At 42.9% G+C, this 24,336-nt stretch overlaps 1 protein-coding gene across 4 annotated transcripts in view; it reads left to right on the plus strand.

Annotated features, from left to right (window-relative positions):
• Window positions 1-24,336, plus strand: part of VWA5B2 (von Willebrand factor A domain containing 5B2) — a 115,581-nt gene that overhangs the window by 60,618 nt on the left and 30,627 nt on the right. For 2 of the 4 annotated variants that reach the window (XM_087872432.1, XM_034441986.2), the window contains 8 exons: window positions 3,944-4,107; window positions 4,288-4,449; window positions 7,257-7,476; window positions 10,027-10,181; window positions 14,574-14,705; window positions 16,894-17,018; window positions 20,040-20,216; window positions 22,563-22,673. In XM_087872432.1, the coding sequence (XP_087728558.1) occupies window positions 3,969-4,107; window positions 4,288-4,449; window positions 7,257-7,476; window positions 10,027-10,181; window positions 14,574-14,705; window positions 16,894-17,018; window positions 20,040-20,216; window positions 22,563-22,673 (1,221 nt within the window). In that variant the 5' untranslated portion in view covers window positions 3,944-3,968. Of the gene's footprint in view, window positions 1-3,943; window positions 4,108-4,287; window positions 4,450-7,256; window positions 7,489-10,026; window positions 10,182-14,573; window positions 14,706-16,893; window positions 17,019-20,039; window positions 20,217-22,562; window positions 22,674-24,336 lie in introns of all 4 variants that reach the window. The other 2 variants (XM_060682877.2, XM_034441985.2) reach the window with 1 other exon arrangement.

Genomic DNA, 24,336 nt, shown 5'->3' on the forward strand with positions numbered 1-24,336 from the left:
GCCATGCTTTGCTATGCTATGCCATGCCATGCCATGCCATGCCATGCCATGCCACGTTATTCTATTCTATTCTATTCTATTCTATTCTATTCTATTCTATGCTATGCTATGCTATGCTATGCTATTCTATGCTATTCTATTCTATTCTATTCCATTCCATTCCATTCCATTCCATTCCATTCTTATTCTTATTCTTATTCTTATTCTTATTCTTATTCTTATTCTTATTCTACTCTACTCTACTCTACTCTACTCTACTCTACTCTACTCTATTCTATTCTATTCTATTCTATTCTATTCTATTCTATTCTATTGTCCAGGGCAGAGATTGGACAAAATAATTCTCACCCACTCGATGCCGATTGGTAAGGAACAAGATCACATCAGAATAACCATAGCTTTCTTCATAGGTATTTTGCCTGAATTTATTGGATTCTTTATTTTTTTTCATCAGGCCTTACCAGTTTAGAAATTACTACAGGTGGTGTTTGACTTAACAACAGTTGGTTTAGTGACCAACTGTTGAAGTTACAACAGCACAGAGAACTGTGACTTATGAACGTTTTTCACACTTACGACCTTTGCAGCATCCCCTTGGTCACCTGATCAAAATTCAGACGCTTGGCAACTGACTCATATTTATGACGGTTGTAACATCCTGGGATCACCTTTCGCGACCGTCTGACAAGCAAAGTCAATGGGGAAGCCAGATTCACTTAACAGCCCTGTTACTAACTTAACAACTGCAATGATTCACTTAACAAACTTGGCAAGAAAGATCGTAAAATGGGGCAAAATTCACTTAACAAATGTCTCAGTTAGCAACAGAAATTTTGGGCTCAGTTGTGGTCATAGGTCAAGGACTACCTGTAGTTCATCGTGTGAATTAGAAGTTTTGGGTAGGAATGACTGGACTAGCATGATGATCAAGGTGAAAGAAGTTCAAAATTTCAGTCCCAGCCACCTCACAGGGTTGTTTTTGTGGGGGAAATAGGAGGAGAAAGGCACGGATGGGATATGCTCACCACCTTGAGTTATTTGTAAAAATAATAGAGGTAGAATACAAATAAAAATTTCAAATTTACCTTCTGAGAAGAAGCATTCTTAACTTGCATATACCGTTGTTTTATTAAACAATTCCCATTTCAGATGATGAATGGCATTTTTAAACTTTGCAAGCTTAGTCAAAACTCCTTTTCTTTTGTGTCAGACACTCCCTTTTCCTTTTATGAGGAGAAAGTGTGGGTGTTGGGTGTGGCCCCCAAAACCTTCTAAGGTTTCATAATGAGAGTGCATACACTATCTAATAGAATATGCTAGATTTCAGTTTCTATTATCTTCAGCCAATAGGGCTGTTGATGACTAGGAAAATCTGCTCTGGTTATAACCAGAGCCTTATAATAGCAGTTCTCCTAATCAGTTTCGGCTATTTGGAGTTTACACTGCAGAGAGAAATATAAACGCTAACATCTTTTTTTTTGCACGCTCAGGATTGACTAGCAGCTTTGCACAGTATCTCTTGTTTGTTTTTCCATGCCATCTTTCACATGGACAACAGCTGGCCGAGACCTCTCGAACTGCCTCTCTGGGCTCCATGTGCAAGGTGGAGTCAAGGTCACCTGGAAACAAAGCATTATTTTCGGAATATGGATCATCTTCCAGTTCGCTTGAGCTGTCAGTGGGGCTCAGCAACTCTGAGGGATTGAAAATCACAGAGGTTGCTTGGTTTCCTAGGGCAGCATCACCTGTTCCAATTCCATAAGCCACCCACCTTGGATCACCTGGGTGATTTAGCCAGACTTGTCCAGAGAGAGAGAGAGAGGGGGGGGGGTAGCAAGGAACTAGGATATTAAAAGATACTAGAATAATAGAGTTGGAAAGGACATTGGAGGTCTTCTAGACCGGGGTCCCCAACCTTTCAGACCTCAGGGACCACTAAATTCATAATTTTAAATCCCATGGACCATTAATATGATCTGCTTAATGACTGGCTGGGTGGGCATGTGACTGGGTGGGCATGGCCAATTTGATGTCACTCATGTTGAGGGGCACCGCGCTGGCCTCTACTCACCCTTCTCCTCCCAGCCATTCCTCACCTGCCCGCCCGGGCTCCTTAGGGCCCCAACAGGAATGTCACAGCATTTTTGTATTTACCAGATGAGCTCTTATTTTTGAACTTTCAGACTTACCGTAGCTTGCCATGTTCTTATCTCTAAGCTAACTGCGCATGTCCACATTCCTTCAATTTCTTCTATCTTTCTTTGTTCTCCGACCAAGAGAGGTGGCCGGGAAAGCTTTGCCAAGATGTAGTTAATTAGCCAGTAAGATGTTTTATTTTCTTTATAACAAATAAATGAGTTTTTCTTAGAAAATATATCTTCGGGTTTATTTTCTTAAGTATACTTCAAGGGAAAAGCCTCGATCCATTCTCTAATCAAGTTGCAATTACCCAAAAGCAGAATGGGATTAATTGCCACCTCTGGCAGTTATTGGAGCTAAGCAGCCACCACGAGAAAGAGTTGGCAAAACAGCTCAGCTCAAATTGGATCTGGCCGAGAAGAAGCCAGCTTCAGTGGAAGCACCTCACTGAGGACTAGGAGCATAGGCTTTCCAAGCAGAGGGAAGACCTGCGGGAGTGCAAGGCCAGATACCGGCGCCTGGAGACTCAGAGGGCTGAGATGGTCAGCCAGTTCCAGGCCATGATGCAGCCCCACTGGAACAAGGGTCTCCGGCTCTTCGCCACCAACGGCATTTCCCTCCAGCCGTCGCCCAAAGCCCCTCACCAGGAGGCTGAAGCCACTGGTTTAAGGGTCTTCTGCTTGGGAGGGGTTGGGGGTGGGGTTGGATGACCTACAAAGTTAAGTGAATCACTGCGGTTGTTAAATGAGTAACATGGTTGTTAAGTGAATTCGGCTTCCCCATTGACGTTGCTTGTCAGAAGCTTGCCACCTTAGCAAGTCAAGTTCTCAAGGCTTATCTTAAACTTAAAAAAAAACCTTGATCAGGAATGTGCTAAGCAGCCCGTCATAAATAAAACTGACAGTACCACAATTTTGAAATGCAGTGTACCTAGCAACAGAATTCAGGCCTGAGTATGTGTCATAAAAACAATGGGGCGGGGGGAAACCACATTTTTTTACTTAAACTGTCATTGCATACAGCACCATTTTCCTGTTCAGGCAGAAGTGAAAAAATAGTTACTTCCTGAACAACATTTTTGCCTTTGTAGGCAATTTGGCCAGCTATTAAAAGACCCACTAGAGACATAACTGGCATGAGAAAAATGTTGGAAACTTAGATTCAATCACATTTTCTCAGGTGGCCCCTCCAATTACTGTATTCTTTGGAGTATAAAAAGTTCTGGACTATAAGACGCACCTACCTTTTTTGGTGAGGAAAAGAAGAAAAAAAAATCTTCCTCCCAGCAATTTTGCCACGTTGCAGCAAACAGCAAACAGCCTGCTTTACTTTCATTTTCGTTTTCAGCATAGCTTGATTAGCACAAGAAAAAAAAAATCTGCTCCCAGCAGTTTACCTCCTTGCAGCAAGCAGCAGAGCCCTGCAGCAATAGGCAATGGCAATCCCTGCAGCTTGAAACAGCTGAGAGTCGAGAGGCCGATCCAACAGACAATCAACTTGTGCGAATTAGGCGGTGCTGAAGCTGAAATGGGTTGTTTCTTCTTGCTGCAAGGAGGTAAATTGCTGGGCGGCAGAGGCCAAAGGGTGGGAGCCAGTGGGTGGGTGAGGCTACATTCGGTGTATAAGACGCACCCAAATTTTCACCCCCTATTAGGGGGTGGAAAAGGTGCATTTTATACTCCGAAAAATACAGTATATTCCCATAGATTGGACACTTTCACCCGCTTCCATTCCTCAGTCTCATAGAACAACCTGGAATCACCTAGATAATGGAAACAAGGAGCTTGTCTTTTCTCATCTGCAGAATTTGAGAATTTAACGCAAAGATCATGCCAGGCTTGTACTGCTTGCCCTCTTGGACTGCCCTCCCTCTACAGAGCTCATGTGTGAAGGCCTGTGCCAATGGCTATACCTTGGGCATCACTGCCAAGCTTACTTACATCAACCTGGAGCAGCAACCTGTGGAAGGTGAGTTTCTTTTTTTAAGAGTTCTAAATCTATTTTGTTTTGGAAAATTTATATAGCCACCTGCTCGTTCACAGTGGTTTTGTATGCCCTAGTTTGCAGTTCAATGTTACCGGAGAAGAAGCTCCACAAAATTAAATCGCAAATATTAAAAGTAAATATTGCCTGGTTTCTTTGGCACAGGAGTATTTGTCTATCCCTTGGAGGAGTCCGAGGTAATCTCAAGCTTTGAAGCAAAGACAGGGAACAGAACCTCCACCTTCCAGATCCAGACCCGGCCTCCGGCGGATGACTGCTGCCTTGACTGTAACACGAATTGCGACCAGCCGCTCCGCTGCAGTAACGGTTGGTGGGGGTCATATCGCCTAAGAGAGCTCTGTACCCAGGACTCCTGAAAAGAATAGGGGCTTGAACCTGCTCTGGATGGACTCCCCAAAGCATTTTCTTGATGTGGAAAGGTCCCGAAAGGTGACTTTTCTCCGTATTAAAAAAATGATAGGCTCCCAGTTCTAACAGCACTAGTGTCAGACTGCGATGCTATCTCAAAATTAAATGAATTTCCAAACTGCCAATCTTTAAGGAAATCTTTCTTTAATTGAGCACAGCCACCGGATCATGACTCCGCGCGGACAAGACTGACCTTTTGCCCCCCAATCCCTCCCTTTCCGATCCCCAAATCTCTGCTTCTCATTGGCTGTCTTCCAAGTCATTCTTCAGACTTCTTTTCCTCATCATTTCCCAGGAATGTGCCCCCCTCCCCTCATTTCCACGACAACCCGACTTCAAAGGGATTTAGCAGGCAAAAGTTTCAGAGTTTATCTCTCGCTCTCCTCTGCTCTCTATGCCAGCGTTGAAACGCTGACAACTAGATTTCTCTAGATTTCTCTAGATTTCGGCAGCCCGCTAGAGGGATAGTCAGGTATGAGCAAAGCAGAAATCTCAATGCCTCCATGAACACATATTAACATGATTTCTCATCTCAGTCAATGTACCCTTGTTAAATGTTGCCTCTATAGCAGGGGTCTCCAACCATGGCAACTTTAAGCCTGCAGGACTTCAACTCCCAGAATTGAAGTTGAAGTTGGGAGTTGAAGTCCTCCAGGCTTAAAGCTACCACAGTTGGAGACCCCTGCCCTATAGCAGCCTCTCTCCAATAGATTCTATAGAATCCCAGGGTTCGATGAGAGGTCATGGGGACTCTGTGGGAAATTATGGTTGGGGGGGAAAAATAAACATTGTTTATTATCAAATAAACTTTGCTTACCACACAATGTATGCTGTAGATTCGCTGTTTGTGAGTTCGGCAATACATAGAAATTTGTTGAATGCTGAGCAGGAGCCTGAGTGGCGCAGCAGACTAATACTACTGTTAAAGGTAGTATTTAGCTTCCAGCTGCCTGCAATTACTGCAAGTTCAATTCTCACCAGGCTCAAGGTTGACTCAGCCTTCCATCCTTTCTAAGGTAGGTAAAATGAGGACCCAGTTTGTGGGGGCAATAAGCTGACTTTGTATAAAATATACAAAAGTATGAAGGCTATTGCTTAACGCCTTGTAAGCCACCCTGAGTCTCCGGAGAAGGGCAGCATATAAATTAAAAAAAAAAAAGCAGAACAGTAGAGAACTGAATTTTATGCAGGATTTCCCTGAGACTTACAAATTATTTCAAGAGTTTCTCCATAAGGGTTCCTCCAGGGCAATGTTTTTCAACCTTGGCAACTCTTAAGATGTTTGGACTACAATTTCCAGAATTCAGTATTCTGATTATGCCAGGGGAGTGCCAAGGCGCCTACTGATGGTCAGTTATGGGTGATTGAGTGATTTGTTCCCGTTGAGCAAGCAGTGGTTGCTGAGGAAGATGAGAGCCATACAAGGGATTCAACCAAACTAGACAAATCTCATCAGAATTCTGGGAGTTGAAGTCCAGACATCTTAGAGTTTCCAAAGTTCAGAAACACTGCTCCAGGGTAAAAGAAAGGGGTTTCCAAACTTGGCAACTTTAAGATTTGTGGATTTCAACTCCCAGAATTCCTCAGTCACCATGGCTGGCTGAGGAATTCTGGGAGTTGAAGTCCACAAGTCTTCAAGCTGTCAAGTTTGGAGACCCTCCAGGGCAGGGGTGTCAAACTCGCGGTGTCACGGCAGTGTGACGTGATGTATCGGGACTTTTCGCCCCTTTGCTAAACGGGGCGGGGCCAGCTCATGACGCAACTGGCCCCTGGACTACAGGTTTGACACCCCTACTCTAGGGAATTATAACATTGGTTTAAGTCAGGGGTGAAATCCAGGAGGTTCTTACAGGTTCTGGAGAACCGGTAGTGTAAATTTTAAGTAGTTCGGAGAACCGGTAGTGGAAACTTTGAGTAGTTCAGAGAACCGGCAAATATCACCTCTGGCTGGCCCCAGAGTGGGGTAGGAATGGAGATTTTGCAATATCCTTCCCCCAGGAGTGGGGAGGGAATGGAGAATTTGCAGTATCCTTCTCCTGGAATGGGGTGGGAATGGAGATTTTGCAGTATCCTTCCCCTGCCACGCCCACCAAGCCACACCATGCCCACCAAGCCACATCACGCCCACCACGCCACACCACGCCCATCAAACCACACCCACAGAACCGGTAGTAAAAAAAATTGGATTTCACCACTGGTTTAAGTGACTCTGTTGAAAGACAATTTTTTAAAATGGTTATCCTTTCTGCTCGAAGGGACATTTGCCCTAACTCTTTTTAACTATTCTGTGAAATGTCTTCAGTAAGATTATAAATGTTTGAAACAAGTTCAATAAATATCATTCAGCTGCCTGCAATTACTGCTAGTTCGAATCTCCCCAGGCTCAAGGTTGACTCAGCCTTCCATCCTTTCTAAGGTTGGTAAATTGAGGACCCAGATTGTGGGGGCAATAAGCTGACTTTGTATAAAATATACAAAAGTATGAAGGCTATTGCTTAACGCATTGTAAGCCACCCTGAGTCTCCGGAGAAGGGCGGCATATAAATCAAATTAAAAAATAAAAAAAATAATAAATAAAACCGGTATTAAAATTTTGCCACTCTAATGGTCGGGTAATGTTTCCAGTTCTCTATACGCAGACCATGGAGAGAGGTGTTTTTTTTAAGACGCTGGATATTCGTAACTCTTTTCTCTCTTCTACCTAGGACACTTGATCCTCGATGGAGACCAGGCACGGTCTACTTTCATCGTCAGCACAGGCCTCATTGAGCCCTCAGGAACTCTGACCGTGCTCTTCAGCAGCAGCCAGGAGCTGGCAACCCTGCCCAACGGTGCCATGCATGTCTTCTTCCCATCTGTACTCATGCCTTTAGTTGTAGCCGTGCCTGAAAGTGAAAGTGAAACAAGAAGCTTGTGTGACGACAGGTTGGCCCTATGGTGATTTTCATGGCTTTCTCAGAGTCTATGGCGTTTGGAGGAAAAAAGTTGGAAGGGCTGAAGATTATTAAGAGGCAGAAAATAACTATGGCAATAATAGAGGGGGGGGGAAAGGTGTTAAAATATCTTTCCCCCTCCCCATTTTAGCTAATTTGGAAACAATTGGAGTAAGCCATATGTGTGCTGCGACTCCACTTTGAATGTCTAAACTTATGTGTCCACTCGTAAAATCCACTGTTGCTTTCTGCTTGAGGCTCAAAGTCATTTGAATGAAACCATAGTGGAGGGTGAATGAGTGACTACTTCCTCCAGAATAAACAAGAAGAGACCTTGGGGGGATATATAGGACAGCCAGTAAGGCAGGCACTTTATGCAGTGTTTCTCAACTTTGGCAGCTTTAAGATGCGTGGACTTCAACTCCCAGAGTGGCCCAGTCAGCTTGGTGACCTCTAGTCCTCCTCTTCATTAGGCTAGACATACCCAGTTCCTGCAACCGTTCTTCATATGACAGGATAACAAAGTTGGAAGGGACCTTGGAGGTCTTCTAGTCCAACCCGCCTAGAAGAATGAAGATCACGTGAAGTGTTAATACCACTTTATAATGTCTTGGTAAAGCCATACTTGGAATACTGCATTCAGTTTTGGTCGCCACAATGTAAAAAAGATGTGGAGACTCTAGAAAGAGTGCAGAGAAGAGCAACAAAGATGATGAGGGGACTGGAGGCTAAAACATATGAAGAACAGTTGCAGGAACTGGGTACGTCTGGTTTAATGAAGAGAAGGACTAGGGGAGACATGATAGCAGTCTTCCAATATCTCAGAGGTTGCCACAAAGAAGAGGGAGTCAAACTATTCTCCAAAGCACCTGAGGGTAGAACAAGAAGCAATGGGTGGAAACTAATCAAGGAGAGAAGCAACTTAGAACTAAGGAGAAATTTCCTGACAATTAGAACAATTAATAAGTAGAACAACTTGCCTGCAGAAGTTGTGAATGCTCCAACACTGGAAATTTTTAAGAAGAGGATGGATAACCATTTGTCTGAAGTGGTATAGGGTATCCTGCCTGGGCAGGGAGTTGGACTAGAAGACCTCCAAGGTCCCTTCCAACTCTGTTATCCTATCCTATCCTATCCTATCCTATTAGAAACCCCATACCATGTCAGATAAATGGTTGTCTAATCTCTTCTTAAAAACTTTCGGTGTTGGAGGTGGCACAACTTCTGAAGGCAAGCTGTTTCATCAGTTAATTGTTCTCACAGTTAGGAAATTCCTCTTTAGTTCTAGGTTGCTTCTCTCCTTAAATAGTTTTCACCCATTGCTTCTTGCCTTCAGCTGCTTGGAGGATAGGTTGATTCCCTTTTTGTGGCAGCCCCTCAAATATTGGAAGACTGCTATCATGTCACCCTTAGACCTTCTCATCATTAAACTACCCAATTCCTGTAACCGTTCATCATATGATTTAGCCTTCCAGTTACCTAATTATCTAGAGTCTCAACATCTTGTTTGTATCATGGTGACCAAAACTGGATGTTGTATTCCAAATTATATGAAATTTTAACACATACCATTGTAACTAATAGTACTATAAATAACAGTGGATAGTCCCATTGACCCTTGGAGGGGTCAATATTGACCTCTTTGGGGAGCTGTCCCCTGTGAGGACTCTATGCATCCAATAAGGAGGAAATTTTGATTACCAAGTAGGAAGAAAACATCAAAGAAAGAAGAGCGTGAAGAGGAAATGAGTAAAATATAAGCACAATACCCAAAAAATATAAGCATGAGCATGTTTAAGTGAGGAGTACTAATATTTAGCTCTCTCACCTGTGTTTTTTAATGGAGTTTGTAAAAAAAAAAATCTAGCTTTGTATGAGACATCTGACCTTTATGTTACAATGGGTATATTTTCATAATCTGCAGATTTGTTCTCAAATATTCTTGTTTGATTCCCATTTTACCTCCAAATCTCTCTAAGATTTAGTCATATGGTCTGGTTGACATGTTAAATATTGGTTATGTGAACCCTAAATCTAAAACATTGTAAAGAAAACTTCCTGTAAAATTACCCCCCTCAGACAAATGTTATATGTCATGGTTTCAAGGCCCAGAATTGCTTCAGATAATACCTCTCCAGGTTTTTGTTTCCTATAATTTTCACAATACTGAAATCAACGTAAATGGGCAAGTATGTGATTGAAACAAGAAAACTCTTCTGGTGATATTCATTTAAAAAGCTTCTCTCCCTTCTCGCCCCCCTTTCCCTCTCCCCCGTCTCCTCCCCCTTCCTTCCTTCCTTCCTTCCTTCCTTCCTTCCTTCCTTCCTTCCTTCCTTCCTTCCTTCCTTCCTTCCTTCTTTCTTTCTTTCTTTCTTTCTTTCTTTCTTTCTTTCTTTCTTTCTTTCTTTCTTTCTTTCTTTCTTTCTTTCTTTCTCCCACGCCTTGAAATATGTCTTATCTCCTAACAATCATTTTTCAGTTTCCCAGGAGAAATGGGGTTGGGATATGGTAGTCAGCAGTGTGACTTTCTCTTCTGCTTCAGCTCCACGAGTTGTTTTGGCTCGGCTAGTCTGAAGAGTGACCCGTCTTTTCATACGCCTCCCAATGACCCTGACATCTTCAGAGGTGACGTTTACAACCCCTTCCCCTATGAGTTCAACTTCGAGATGTTGGTTAATGGACCGTGTTTGCTGGCAGGTAGGATATGGCTTCTGTTCTCTCTAGTCTGTTTTTGGAATACATCTCCAAAGAGATTGGGAAAGTGGTTAGAATTACCCTTAAGAGTGTTGGTTCCTGTTGGTCTCCCATCCATATTTCAACCAGGTCCAGTCCTGAATTTTAGTCAGTCCTCAACTTATAACATTTCATTTAATGACAGTTCAAAGTTACAGCAGCACTGAGAAAAGTGGCTTCTGACCATTTTTCACACGGCCGTTTCAGCACAGTCACATGATGAAAAATTCAGATGCTTGGCAACTGACTCATATTTACGATGCTTGCAGTGTCCCGGGGTCAAGTGATCACTTTTTGAGACTTTCTGACAAGCAAAGTCAATGGGGAGGCCAGATTCACTTAACAATTGTGTTACTCACTTAACAACTGCAGCGATTCACTTAACAAACATGGCAAGAAAGGTAGCAAAATGGGGCAAAACTCAATTAAGAACTGTCTCGTTTGGCAACAGAAAATTGGATTCAGTTGTGGTCGTACGTCAAGTACTACCTATAATAAATGCATGGTTTATTGTTGTGGTCCGCCAGCAGCCTGCGGAACTGGCAGCGGAGTCGGACAGTGAGGAGGCTGGGGAGGACAATGGGCCAGTCCTGGAGTCAGGGGAAGGCCCGGATGAGGGCTCTGCGTTGGAGGCAGAGATGGGGCCACGGCCATCTGGGAGTGATGCACGGACTCCGGAGCCTCCAGAGGCGGATAGCAGTGAGGCAGAGGGACAGGAGAAGCCTGTTCCTAGTGCACGCATGTGAAGAGCTGCCAGAAGGCAAGAGCAGCTAAAGCAAAAAGGACGACTCGGGAGTAAGGCCAGGAGATGATTGGCCCCTCCCAAAAGGCTTAAAAGAACAGCAACGGCTCTTGGGATCTTTGTAGGAAAGCAACGTTGCTACATTTGTTTATTGTCGGCGTCTCTTGCGTCTGAACTTTTGCCAAGAAAAGCCTGTGGCAGGGTGCCAAAGTAGACAAAGGTCACAACATTTATGTCATGGGTGGACTTTGGGTGAAACATTGACCCTTGGTGTCAGCACTTTAACCTGCATTTACTCTAGTGCTGACATAAGAAGGAGAAGAGGGGGCAGCTGGCAAGAGGACGCTTGACATTTCACCTACTTATTTTCCTTGAAGATAATATCCGCTAGGAGATGAGAGGGAGGGGTGACATTCCTGGGAGCTTAAGTAGTAGATATGGGGAGAGTGATTTGGAAGAAGGCCAATGAGACGCAGAGATTTGGGGAACGGAAAGGGAGGGTTTGGGGTCAGGAAGTCAGAGTTGGCTATGCCACAATCGCGGGCAGATTGTCGTGCTTAATAAAATGAAAGATTTCTTCAAAGACTATCTGTTTGGAAATGCAATTTATTTTATTTGAGACGATACCGAAACCTGACACTTGGATAATTGAGAAGATGTTCTTCAAAAATGGGTGGCTTCACAGGCCTTGGCTTAGGCAAAATAAGGATTATAAAAATAATTGTATTCTCTGAGTTAGAATTATCCTTAAGGGCATTCTTCCGCCAACAATATCTGTGCCGGGTGTGAGGTCTCTTACTGTAAAGGTATCTGGGAAAGAACGTGGGCGACTGAAGGAAGCAACATCGCCTAGTGAATGATTAGACGAGACAACACTGCATCTTGTTAAATTAGTAACCCAGTTGTGAAGTGAATCTGGATTACCCCCTGATTTTGCTTGTCAGGAATATTCGTTATTGGCCAAGTGCCTAACCTTCTCCCTCTTTTTAAACAATTTTAATATTTTAATATTTTTAATATTTTTAATCCTCAAAGTTTAAATTTGTTTTAAATTGATTGGGGTTTTAATCTGTCTGAGCCAAACTATTTAATTCGATTTTATTTCTGCTTTTTAAATTTTGTATGTATGTATTTTATTGTTGGCTGTTCACCGCCCTGAGTCCTTTGGGAGTAGGGCAGTATACATATCAAATAAAAAAAAAAAGTGTGATTGGACACACAAGGAATTGCATAAGCTCTCAGTGTACATTCAAAGAACAAAGTGGTAAATTATAGATCATAAATCATAAGAAACGATCATAAATTGTAAAATACAAGGAACAAGTGATAAATCATAAGATACCAATAGGAGAAGGTAGTAGGAAAGATAAGAAAGATGAGATGATGAGAAGGATACCGTGTTTTCCCCAAAATAAGACCCAACTGGAAAATAAGCCCTAGCGGGATTTTTCAGGATGCTTGTAATATATAACCCTACCCCAAAAATAAGTCCCAGTTTAAGATCATCAGCCAGACGGATGCATTTAGAACCGTATTTCCCTGAAAATAAGACCTAACTGGAAAATAAGCCCTAATGCGTCTTTTGGAGCAAAAATTAATATAAGACCCGGTCTTATTTTCGGGGAAACACGGGGTAATAGCAATACTACATGGGTAAATATCTGTAGGTATAAGACTGTGGGAATTTGGCAAAAGGGGGTCACATGACCCCAGGACACTGCAACCATCATAAATACAAGTTTTTTTTTTTGTTTGTTTGTTTTAATTTGATTTATATGCCGCCCTTCTCCGGAGACTCAGGGCGGCTTACAGTGCGTTAAGCAATAGCCTTCATACTTTTGTATATTTATACAAAGTCAGCTTATTGCCCCCACAAATTGGGTCCTCATTTAACCTACCTTAGAAAGGATGGAAGGCTGAGTCAACCTTGAGCCTTGGAGAGATTCGAACCAGCAGTAAATTGCAGGCAGCTGTGTTAATAACAGGGTGCTTTAAACCACTGTAGTACCAAGTCACATGCCAACCGTCCAAATTTTGATTACATGACCATGGGGAGGCAACAATGATCATAAGAGTAAAAAACCATTATAATAATTCTTTTCAGTGCTATTGTCACTAAATGAAAGGTTGTAAGTCACTAAATGAAAGGTTGTAAGTCGAGGACTACCTGTAGCAGTGGTGGGATTCAGCCGGTTCTCTCCAGATCGTGCGAACCGGTAGTGGCGACTGTGGGAGGCTCCGCCCATCCGCCCAGACATAATGCGCAACTAATGCGCGTGCTCACATTTGCAAACCGGTAGGGAAGGTAAGTGAATCCCATCTCTGACCTGTACCTTGTGGAAGATACATGGAGTAGCTCACTGAAAATGGGACAGAAGAGAGGAGATTTCTTTTTCATAAGTAGGATTAAAAAAAGAAATCTTCATTGCTGAGTCTGTACTATCTCATGAAAGGATGATATACGCAGGAGAGAAAGAAACAAGGGAAGAGATGACGTGAAAGCCACTTCTGGGAGTTCGGAACATATATTTCAGATGTAGAAAGAAGTAATCCCATTAGGAATTGGCTTGAGTCCCAGGTTTTTGAATGATGCTGCCTTTGTGATCTCACCGTGCTTCAATTTAATCAAAATGTACTGTACTTCTAGACTAAGGAACGGCTTCTTTGTGGATTGAACATAAAATGTAAAAAAACCCTGCAGTGATGGCTTGAGAATTTATTCCATACCATGAAAACACTGTAAATTATCTGGCTTATATATTACCAGTGTTGTAGTAAAATTTTTGATACTTACAAATCAACGCTTGGGAAGTTGTGTGAATCAAGTGTTTACTCATGGAGTAAAAAAAAGAGTGACTATTTTCCACCTGAGAGTTGAAAGGGCATAATGGATCAGCAGTTAAAGATGCTGAGCTTGTCAACTGGAGTGCTGACAGCTTGAGGTTTGAGACCCGAGGTCTGCGCCATGGGCTGAGCTCCCGTTACTTGCTCCAGCTCCTGCTCACCTAGCAGTTCGAAAGCATGCAAATGTGAGTACAGTAAATTAATAGGTACCACATTGGTGGGAAGGTAACAGCAGTCCATAGGCCTTTGGCGTATAGTCATGCTGCCCGTATGACCACAAAAATCATCTTTGGACAATGCTGGCTCCCTCGGCCAAGAAACAGAGATGAACACCCTGCCGTAGAGTCGGACACAACTGGATAGGGAAACCTTAACCTTTTTAGTTTTCAAATACATGATTCCCAGCAAGTTAATATGAACCCCTTTCTTTTTCTCCTCTTCAGAGGTGATATTCAGTGGTTCAGACCGGTTCGGAGGAACCGGTAGTATTGGACCTGCGGGTGGGCCCTCCCACCTGCCCAGGCGCAATCTCGTCCTATATCGCTGTGTTTTTGATGCTGCATGTATGTGCAGACGGCGCACGCGAGCGAATTGCCGTGTTGTTTAACATCACACACATGTGTGGATGGCACGCGCAAGTGAATTGCTGTGTTTTGTGACGCCGCACGCATGCACAGACGACACGTGGGCGCTCACATTTCCAGGGCTGGGCGAACCAATTGCAACAATATGTGAAGCCCACCTCTGCTCCTCTTCCTTCATTCCTGCAGGATTAGAAAGCCCATCTCATGTTCTTCGAGCTGATGCCAATCCATACGCCAGTTCAGCATCAACGATATGCATTACCTTGGCAGATAAGCACAGCTATGACAAGAACCTGGAAATCATCTTGCATCCTTCTGGTAAGAGATCCCTCAAAGCCAGGGTAGTCTAAGCAAGGTTCTAGGGTATAGCAACTAAATCAGTGCTTCCCAAACCTATTTCCATCACTAACCAAAATCACTTATCAGAAAGTCTTATTGGATTTTGAGAACCGGTCATAAATCCCGTCCTTCAGCACCATCATAACTCTGAACAGCGGCCAAACAAATGGTTGTAACTCGAGAACAATACTATACTATAAAAACAATATCACTGAAATAATTTTACAGTATGGGTAGTCCTTGATTTATGACCGTAATTGAGCCCAAAATTTCTGTTGCTACGCGAGACAGTGTTAAATGAGTTTTGCCCCTTTCTGCGATCTGTCTTCCCACAGTTGTTAAGCGAATCACTGTGGGTGTTAAATTAGTAACACTGTTGTAAAGTGAATCTGGTTCACATAACCCTGGGACACTGCAGTCGACATAAATATGAACCAGTCGTAAGCATCTTAATTTTGATGTGCAATGGTCATAAATATGACATATTTTTATTTAATTTAATTTATTTTTATTTTATTCGATTTCTATACCGCCCTACTCCCGAAGGACTCAGGGCGGTGAACAGCCATACAATAAAACACATAAATACAAAACTTTAAAATAGAATAAAAATGAATTAAATAGTTTGGCTGAGACAAATTTAAAATACCCAATAATTTAAAAACAAATTAAAATGTACATTTAAAAGGGGAGAAGATTTAGGCCAGGCCAGCTTGATGAAATAAGAAAGTCTTGAGCGCGCGACGGAAGGTGCGGAGACCAGGGATCCTCCGTATCTCCGGGGGGAGCTCGTTCCAGATCTTAGGTGCCCCCACAGAGAAGGCTCTCCCCCTAGGGGCCGCTGTTGACACTGCCTGGCCGACGGCACCCGGAGGAGCCCCTCTCTATGGGAGCGTACTGGCCGGTGGGAGGCTATTGGTGGTAGCAGGCGGTCCCGTAGATAACCAGGTCTTGAGACATATGGTCATAAGTCACTTTTTCAATGCCATTGTAACTTCGAACAGTCACTAATTGAATGGTTGAAGTCAAAGACTACCTGTATGTCTTTTCAACATATCACTGTTTTATTTATTAGATGTATGTATAATATCCTACTTTTCCATCAAGATCTCAGAGTGGTATACACAGCATTTCCTCCCCTTATTTTCTCCCCACAATAACAATTTCTGGAATAGACAGGGTAGAAAAAACAGGGACTGGTCCAAAATTTCTGCGATTGAGGGTATTCTTAAATCACTCCTTTTAGCAATTCCTGATGCATGTTCTTTATCACCCTTAACCTTCCTGAAAGGAATTTTAAACCCACATCCCTTAGCCCAGGGGTCTCCAACCATGACAACTTTAAGACTTGTGGCCTTCAACTCCCAGGAGTCTGTTGTCAGCATCCCAGCACTGACATATAATAAAGGGAAGAGAAGCCTGAACTTTTGCCTGCTAAATCCCTTTGAAGATTCTGTCTCCTCAGAGATGGGGAGGGGGGGAGACATTCCTGTGATCTGATGAAGAAGGAATCAGGGAAGTGACGTGGAAGATAGCCAATGAGAAGCAGAGAATTGGGGATCGGAAAGGGAGGGATTGGAGGGCAAAGGTCAGTACTGACTGCGAAAGAGTCAGGATCAGATTGCTGTGCTTGAATAAAGAGAAAATTTCCTTAAAGATCGGCAGTTTGGAAATTCATTTATTATGAGATAGCATTGAAACCTGACATCTGTACTATCTCCTGTACTCCTGTACTAGGAGTCTGTACAGGATTCTGTACAAGGTTGGAGACCCCTGCCTTAGCCCAAAGCAGTAGACGGTGAATTGAACAATAGACAACCTAGACTTTTGCAAAATCTCCATTCCCATCCCACTCTGGGGCCAACCAGAGGTGGCATTTGCCAGTTCTCCAAACTGCTCAAAATTTCCGCTACCGGTTCTCCAGAACCTGTCAGAACCTGCTGGATTTTGCCCCTGAGTTTGAATGACTTGCCTTCAGAAGCTGTGTGCTTCATCACTGGAGATTTTTAAGAAGAGACTGGACAGTCACTTGTCTGAAATGGTATAGGGTCCCTTTCTTGAGCAGGGGGTTGGACTAGAAGACCTCCAAGGTCCCTTCCAACTCTCTTATTCTGATACTTCTGAATCATTCTGATTGTTGTGTGTCTTCCTTGCTTTTTCCCTGAAGAACCTCATCATCCCCACCTAATCATTGAAGATGGGGCCATGACATACGGTGAATACGAGGCACACATAAGGAACCGCTGGGATTATGCACGGATTGCCAAAAAAGACAGTGATGGAGAGAGACAGGTAAGAAAGGTCTTTTTTCTTTCCATTTTTTCCATACCTCCAGAGATGACAATAATAAATAAAATATTGGAATGTGCAGAAATGGCAAAATTAACCAGTATGCTTAAAGATGATGAGAATTCAAAATTTAAGGCAGTATGGGAAAGGTGGTATAAATGGTGGAATAATAGAACAAGACTATAAGGATATGCCTATTTCTAATAATGATAGATTTGAAGATACTTGTTGTGTATATACTGTATATATGTAATCGCACGATACCTCAGATGTTACCTGAGATTTGATATTTTCTTTTTTAAGAAAACCTTTTTTAAAAAAATCAATAAAGTATATATTTAAAAAAGAAAAAAAGAAAAAAAGAAAGGTCTTTTTTAAGGGAAGGTCTTCAGCATTATGGATTGCTTGTTAACCCCTGATTCTCAGACTGCGTTTCTATGGCTGCGGATATTTTGAATATCAGTTCTATTTTAATATCTCTCTTGGCGTAATCTAAAAATACCGCCGATAACAAATGTTTCCTTACGATGGAAAACTCCTTACCCTTTCCCCCTGTATCTAATCTAACTTTTTCTCTTCACATGTTATATGAAAATGTTTTTTTCCCTTCAGAATGATTACAGATAGTCCTCGACTTATGGCTGAGTCCCAGGTTTCTGTTGCTAAGCAACGCAGTTGTTAAGGGTGCTGAGCAACATTTTACAAACTTTTTTTGGTCACGGTTGTTAAGCATAATCACTGCATTGTTAAGTGAATCATGCAATCGTTAAGTGAATCCGGCTCCCCCACCCCCCTTGAGTTTGTTTGTCAGAAGATGTCTGGATAGGTTACACATGGCAATCACATGACCCCAGGATAGTGCACCTGTCATAAATACATGCCAGTTGTCCAGAGGTGGGTTTCAGCAGGTTCTGATCAGTTCTGGAGAACCGGTAGTGGAAATTTTGAGTAGTTCGGAGAACTGGTAGTAAAAATTCTGGCTGGCCCTGCCCCCCACTCAGGACTGCCTCCTGAGTCCCAGCTGATCAGGAGGAAATGGGGATTTTGCAGTAACCTTCCCCTGGATTGGGGAGGGAATGGAGATTTTACAGTATCTTTCCCCTGCCACGCCCACCAAGCCACACCCACCAAGCCATGCCACGCCCACCGAGCCACACCCACAGAACCGGTAGTAAAAAAATTTGAAACCCACCACTGCAGTTGCCCAGTGTCCAAAGTTTGATGATACTGCAATGGTCGTAAGTGTGAAAACAGGTCATAAGTCACTTTTTTCAGTGCTGCTTTTTTTTTTTTTTTTTTTTAATTTGATTTATATGCCGTCCTTCTCCGGAGACTCAGGGCGGCTTACAATGCGCTAAGCAATAGCCTTCATTCTTTTGTATATTTATACAAAGTCAGCTTATTGCCCCCACAACTGGGTCCTCAATTTACCTACCTTAGAAAGGATGGAAGGCTGAGTCAACCTTGAGCCTGGCGAGATTCGAACCTGCAGTAATTGCAGGCAGCTGGTCTTAATAACAGGGTGCTTTAGACCACTGAACTACCAAGGCTCTGTAGCTTTGAATAAGTCTCAAAACGAATGGTTGTAAGAGTAATGACCTCAACTGAACACCGAAATTTCTGTTGTTAAGCGAGACATTTGTTAAGTGAGTTTTAGCCCATTTTACGTCCTTGCTCACCACAGTTGTTAAGTGAATCACTGCACTTGTTAAGCTAGTCACATAGTTGTAAAGCAAATCCGGCTTCCCCATTTTGACTTTGCTTGTCGCAAAGGGGATCACGTGACCTTGGGATACAGCAACTGTCATAACTATGAACCAGTTGCCAAGCATCTGACTTTTGATCACATGATCATGGGGATGCTGCAAAGGTTGCCGAGCTCCATTTTCGGCTGCAACGGCCTCCTGTGACCTTCTGCCAGAGAAAACAGAGCTCGTAAGGGCCACCAGATCTAAGCACCCTGCAGGCCAGATCCAGTCCCCAGACCTTGAGTTTGACACCTCTGATTTAGGGATAAATCTTTCAATGCCCATTACCCATGATACATAAATGATGGAGCCTCTAGAATAGAATAGAATAGAATAGAATAGAGTAGAGTAGAGTAGAGTAGAGTAGAGTAGAGTAGAGTAGAATAGAATAGAATAGAATAGAATAGAATAGAATAGAATAGAATAGAATAGAATAGAATAGAATAGAATAGAATAGAATAGAATTCTTTATTGGCCAAGTGTGATTGGGCACGCAAGGACTTTGTCTTTGGTACATACGCTCTCAGTGTACATAAAAGAAAAAATACGTTCATCAAGAATCATAAGGTACAACACTTAATGATAGTCATAGGGAAACAGTCAATATAAATATTAAGGATACAAGCAACAAAGTTACAGTCATACAGTCATAAGTGGGAGGAGATGGGTGATAGGAACGATGAGAAGATTAATAGTAGTGCAGACTTAGTAAATAGTTTGACGCTGTTGAGGGAATTATTTGTTTAGCAGAGTGATGGCGTTCGGGAAATAGAATAGAATAGAATTCTTATTGGCCAAGTGTGATTGGGCACACAAGGAATTTGTTTTTGGTGCATATGCTCTCAGTGTACATAAAAGAAAAGATACATTCGTCAAGAATCATAAGGTACAACACTTAATGATAGTCATAGGAAACAAATAAGCAATCAGGAAACAATATCAATATAAATCATAAGGATACAAGCAACAAGATTACAGTCATACAGTCATAAGTGGAAGGAGATGGGTGGTGGGAACGGTGAGAAGATATTTAAAAATATTTATTTTAAAATAAATGCAACTCCCCAAAGTAGGAGATAAAAAAAGAAAGACGTTTACTTAAAACCTCCGAGAGGCAAATGGAAACCTCCTCGGCTAGATGGACTTTCCCTCATGCAACCAGGAGGTTTGGATCCTTCAGAATTGCCCAGAGCTTTAAAGTGTGTCCATATCAGCAAAACAAAGTCTCAGATTTAAAGATCTCCTTTAACAGGTTTTCTTCTTTTCTTGCTCCTAGGTTGCCTTTGTCCAGAAGAGATTCCACAAAGACCTTTTCTACAATCCTGTCCTGATGCTGAATTTCTGCCCCAAGATAAGCAGCGTTTCTCCTGACATTCAGACGGTGACCAGGGACATCATCTTCCTCGTTGACCAGACGGGAAGCGCAGGTGGCTCCAGCATTGATGGGATCAAAGTAAATGGAATCTTACATTAGTGACACGTGGAAAACTGCCTTTTAGAAAGAGTCAGACCCTTGGATAAAGAATACTTATCCAATAATTCCACGATTGTAGCCATGCAGCTGTCTTAGCAGCTTTGCAGAAGTGATTTCCCATTGCCTTCTTTCTGGAATGAATGAATCTAATTTCATGGCCTTGGCATTCTTTAATATGATGATTCCTCAATCGCCTGTTTAATAATTTACCCCTTCTGTCACATTACACTTACCACCTAATGACAACTTTTGGAAGTTGTCTTGTGGAATAAGGAAAATAAATGTCCCAGATGGACCAACTTTTAGACATGTTTTTTTTAAAAATTACTGATAGGACTTTTGTATAACTCAGAAGTAAGCCTGGAGGACTTGGTCTGGATTGCAAAGTTGGAGTCCAACTGTTAATGTGAAGCAGTGGTGAAATCCAAATTTTTTTACTACCGGTTCTGTGGGCATGGCTTGGTGGGCGTGGCATGGTTTGGTGGGTGTGGCTTGGTGGGTGTGGCAAGGGAAGGATACTGCAAATTCCCATTCCCACCCCACTCCTGGGGGAAGGATATTGCAAAATCTCCATTCCCTCCCCACTCTGGGGCCAGCCAGAGGTGGTATCTGCCGGTTCTCCGAACTACTCAAAATTTCCGCTACCAGTTCTTCAGAACCTGTTCAGAACCTGCTGGATGGATTTCACCCCTGATGTGAAGAGTAAGGCCAGTTTTCCTTGAGAGTCAATTTTCACTTTAGGTTTTCTTAGCAACAAATACAGAAGTGCTTTGCCACTGTTGTCTTCCACAGTGTTTTTTTTCAAGAGCCTTAGTAGTACAGTGGTCTAAGGCACCCTGTTATTAAGCTGGTTATTAAGACCAGCTGCCTGCAATTACTGCAGGTTCGAATCTCTCCAAGGCTCAAGGTCGACTCAGCCTTCCATCCTTTCTAAGGTAGGTAAATTGAGGACCCAGTTTGTGGGGGCAATAAGCTGACTTTGTATGAATATACAAAAGTATGAAGGCTATTGCTGAGCACATTGTAAGCCGCCCTGAGTCTCCGGAGAAGGGCGGCATATAAATCAAATTTAAAAAAAAAATATCTGCCTGGTCTGGTCTAGGCTTTTCTGATAAGCTCACCTTCAGTTACTAGCTAGGTTTGGCTTTATTTAGCCTTATGATGTCAAACAAGGCAGCTGGGTGCTACCATATCCACGATCTGGAATGAGCTCCCCCCAGAGATACGGAGGATTCCGGATCTGCGCACCTTCCGCCGCGAGTTGAAGACGCTTTTATTTCATCAAGCCGGCCTCGCCTAATTCTTCTCCCTTTAAACTGTAAATTTTAAATTTTTAAATGTATTTTAAAATTATGGGTTTTTAATTAGTATTAATTCAGCCAAATTTATTTAATTCATTTTTATTTGATCTTAAATTTTGTATATTTATGTGTTTTATTTCATGGCTGTGCACCGCCCTGAGTCCTTCGGGAGTAGGGCGGTATAGAAATTCAATAAAATAAAATAAATAAATAAATAAAATATGACATGGAATTAAGAAATAATTTGCATCTGGAACAATGTTTTTATCTCCCTGCAATATGATTGTTTGTGGCCTAGAGGCACTTGCTTAGGTTGGGCAGCGATTGAAATTTAATTAATTAATTAATTAATTAATTAATTAATTAATTGATGAGTGAGTGCTCCAGAATGTGGTTTGCATAGTAGAATAGAATAGAATAGAAAAACAGAGTTGGGACCTTGGAGGTCTTCTAGTCCAACCCCCTGCTCAGGCAGGAAACCCTATACCATTTCAGACAAATGGTTATCCAATCTCTTCTTAAAAACTTCCAGTGTTGGAGCATTTACAACTTCTGGAGATGGTAGTGAAGAGAAATGTGGGTTCTCAGAATAACAGAATAACATAGTTGGAAGGGACCTTGGAGTCCCTTGGACTCCTCCTCAAGCAGGAGACGCTATGCCATTTCAGATGAATAGTCGTCCAATCTCTTCTTGAAAACCTCCAGTGTTGGAGCAAACTTCTGAAGGCTACATGTTCCACTGATTAATTGTTCGGTCAGGAACATTTCACCTTAGTTCTAGGTTGTTTCTCTCCTTGAAAGTGAATTGGTATCAAGAAGATCTACCGTAGGTCTCCCTTCAGCTAGAACTCTACAAGTGGCTTTGGCCTAGTCGCTCTCTTTCAGCCCAGCTTCCTTCATATGCTTGTCACGGGGGAGGGGGGGGCGATAAAGAGTGCTACGGAGGCCACCTTGATCTCCTGAAGGAAGGAGAAGAAATACATCTGCATGGTAACTTTGACTTTCTCTCCCTCTTCCTGTGCAGGATGCTCTGGTAGTGGCCATAAAGAGCCTTCCTTCCAGCAGCTTGTTGAACGTGGCAGGCTTTGGCTCCAACATCGGGCCTGCCTTCAAGACGAGCAAGCCTTGTAATAGTGTGAGTACCTACTCCAGTGGTGGGTTTCAAGATTTTTTTACTACCGGTTCTGTGGGTGTGGCTTGGTGGGCGTGGCATGGCTTGGTGGGCGTGGCAGGGGAAGGATACTGTAAAATCTCCATTCCCTCCCCGCTCCAGGGGAAGGTTACTGCAAAATCCCCATTTCCTCCCGATCAGCTAGGACTCAGGAGGCAGAGAATAGATGGGGACAGGGCCAGTCAGAGGTGGCATTTACCGGTTCTCCGAACTACTCAAAATTTCCCCTACCAGTTCTTCAGAACTGGTCAGAACCTGCTGAAACCCACTTCTGACCTACTCCAAGGTGGCAGAACCACCCCAGGGCTGAGCTGGGAATTCATTCAACTTGGCAGAACTCCGGGACTCTTCTAGGAGACCCTGAATCAGCCAGTTGCTGCTGGCTTGCTACAGTTTTTTACAGGAAGAACATCCTCCCGCCCCATTGCAAACCTTCTCTCTCAGCAGGCCTGATCTAGCTAGCGATCAACCCTTTGATCCCTTGGGATCAAACTCCCTTGGGAGTTGGGCGGCATAGAAATATGATTAATTAAATTAAATTAAATTAAATTGATTAGGATAATCAGATTTTGTGGGTAACTTTGAATTCTGTGACTGGGGTAAAGGGTAAAAATAGCCTAGTTGGGCTTCATTTATTTTGAATGAGCAGGTCTAGCAACCGGCATGAAAAATGAGCCCTGTGAATTCCTATTCATTTATTCACATCTGGCCTTTCTGAGATCGTATCAGCCATTGTTTGTTGTGTGTGCAGCAGTGGTGGGTTCCAATCGGTGTTACCACCGGTCCTCTTCACGCACCCGCTTTGCGCGTGATTGCCGCGCACATGGTCGCTTCACTCGCACACACCCCAAACTTGCGCTACGCACAAGCACATTAGATTTCTGCCCAGCTGAGGCACAGCAATCCACTCTGCTGCGCCTATCAGTTGGGCTAAAAAACGACAAATAAAGGTAGGTATAACGCGGGGGCAAGTAGGAGGGCCCAGCTCACTGTCATAGAGAACCAGTTTGACGTCACATCATCACCATTACCGGCTCGTCTGAACCGGGCTGAACCGGGAGCAACCTGCCACTGGTATGCAGGTACACCTTGACTTAACAACCATCATTTAGTGACCCTGTGAAGTTAGAACGGCACTAAAAAAAAGGGACATAAGGCTGGTCCACACTCTTACCACTGTTGCAGGGAGAAGGGCGGTATAGAAATAAAATTATTATTATTATCATAGTCACATTTGGCGCTTGACCTGTATTTACAAGGTGGTTGCAGCATTCTGGGGTCATGTGATCACCATTTGTGGCTTCCAACAAGCGGGGCCAATGGGGGAAACCAGAGTGACTTAACAACTGCACCATTCACTTAACAATCATGGCAAAAATGATCTTAACATTAGATGTGACTCGTTTAGTAATTGCTTAGCAATGGAAATTCTGGCCCCGTTTGTGGTCATAAGTCAAGGACTACCTGGTATTATCAAGTTAACCTTTAGAAGTGTAAGAGGCTGAGTTTTAAAACAGGGAAATGCTGGACACTTGCAAAAACATACACAATTCTGCTTAGTATAATCTGACCGATCTCAAAAAGCTAAGCAGTGGAAAGAGGTTTTCTATATATGTCGGTCTGTCAT

This window comes from Pantherophis guttatus, chromosome 6 (assembly GCF_059756535.1).
Source record: "Pantherophis guttatus breed Tessera chromosome 6, ASM5975653v1, whole genome shotgun sequence".
NCBI classification, from domain to species: domain Eukaryota; kingdom Metazoa; phylum Chordata; class Lepidosauria; order Squamata; family Colubridae; genus Pantherophis; species Pantherophis guttatus.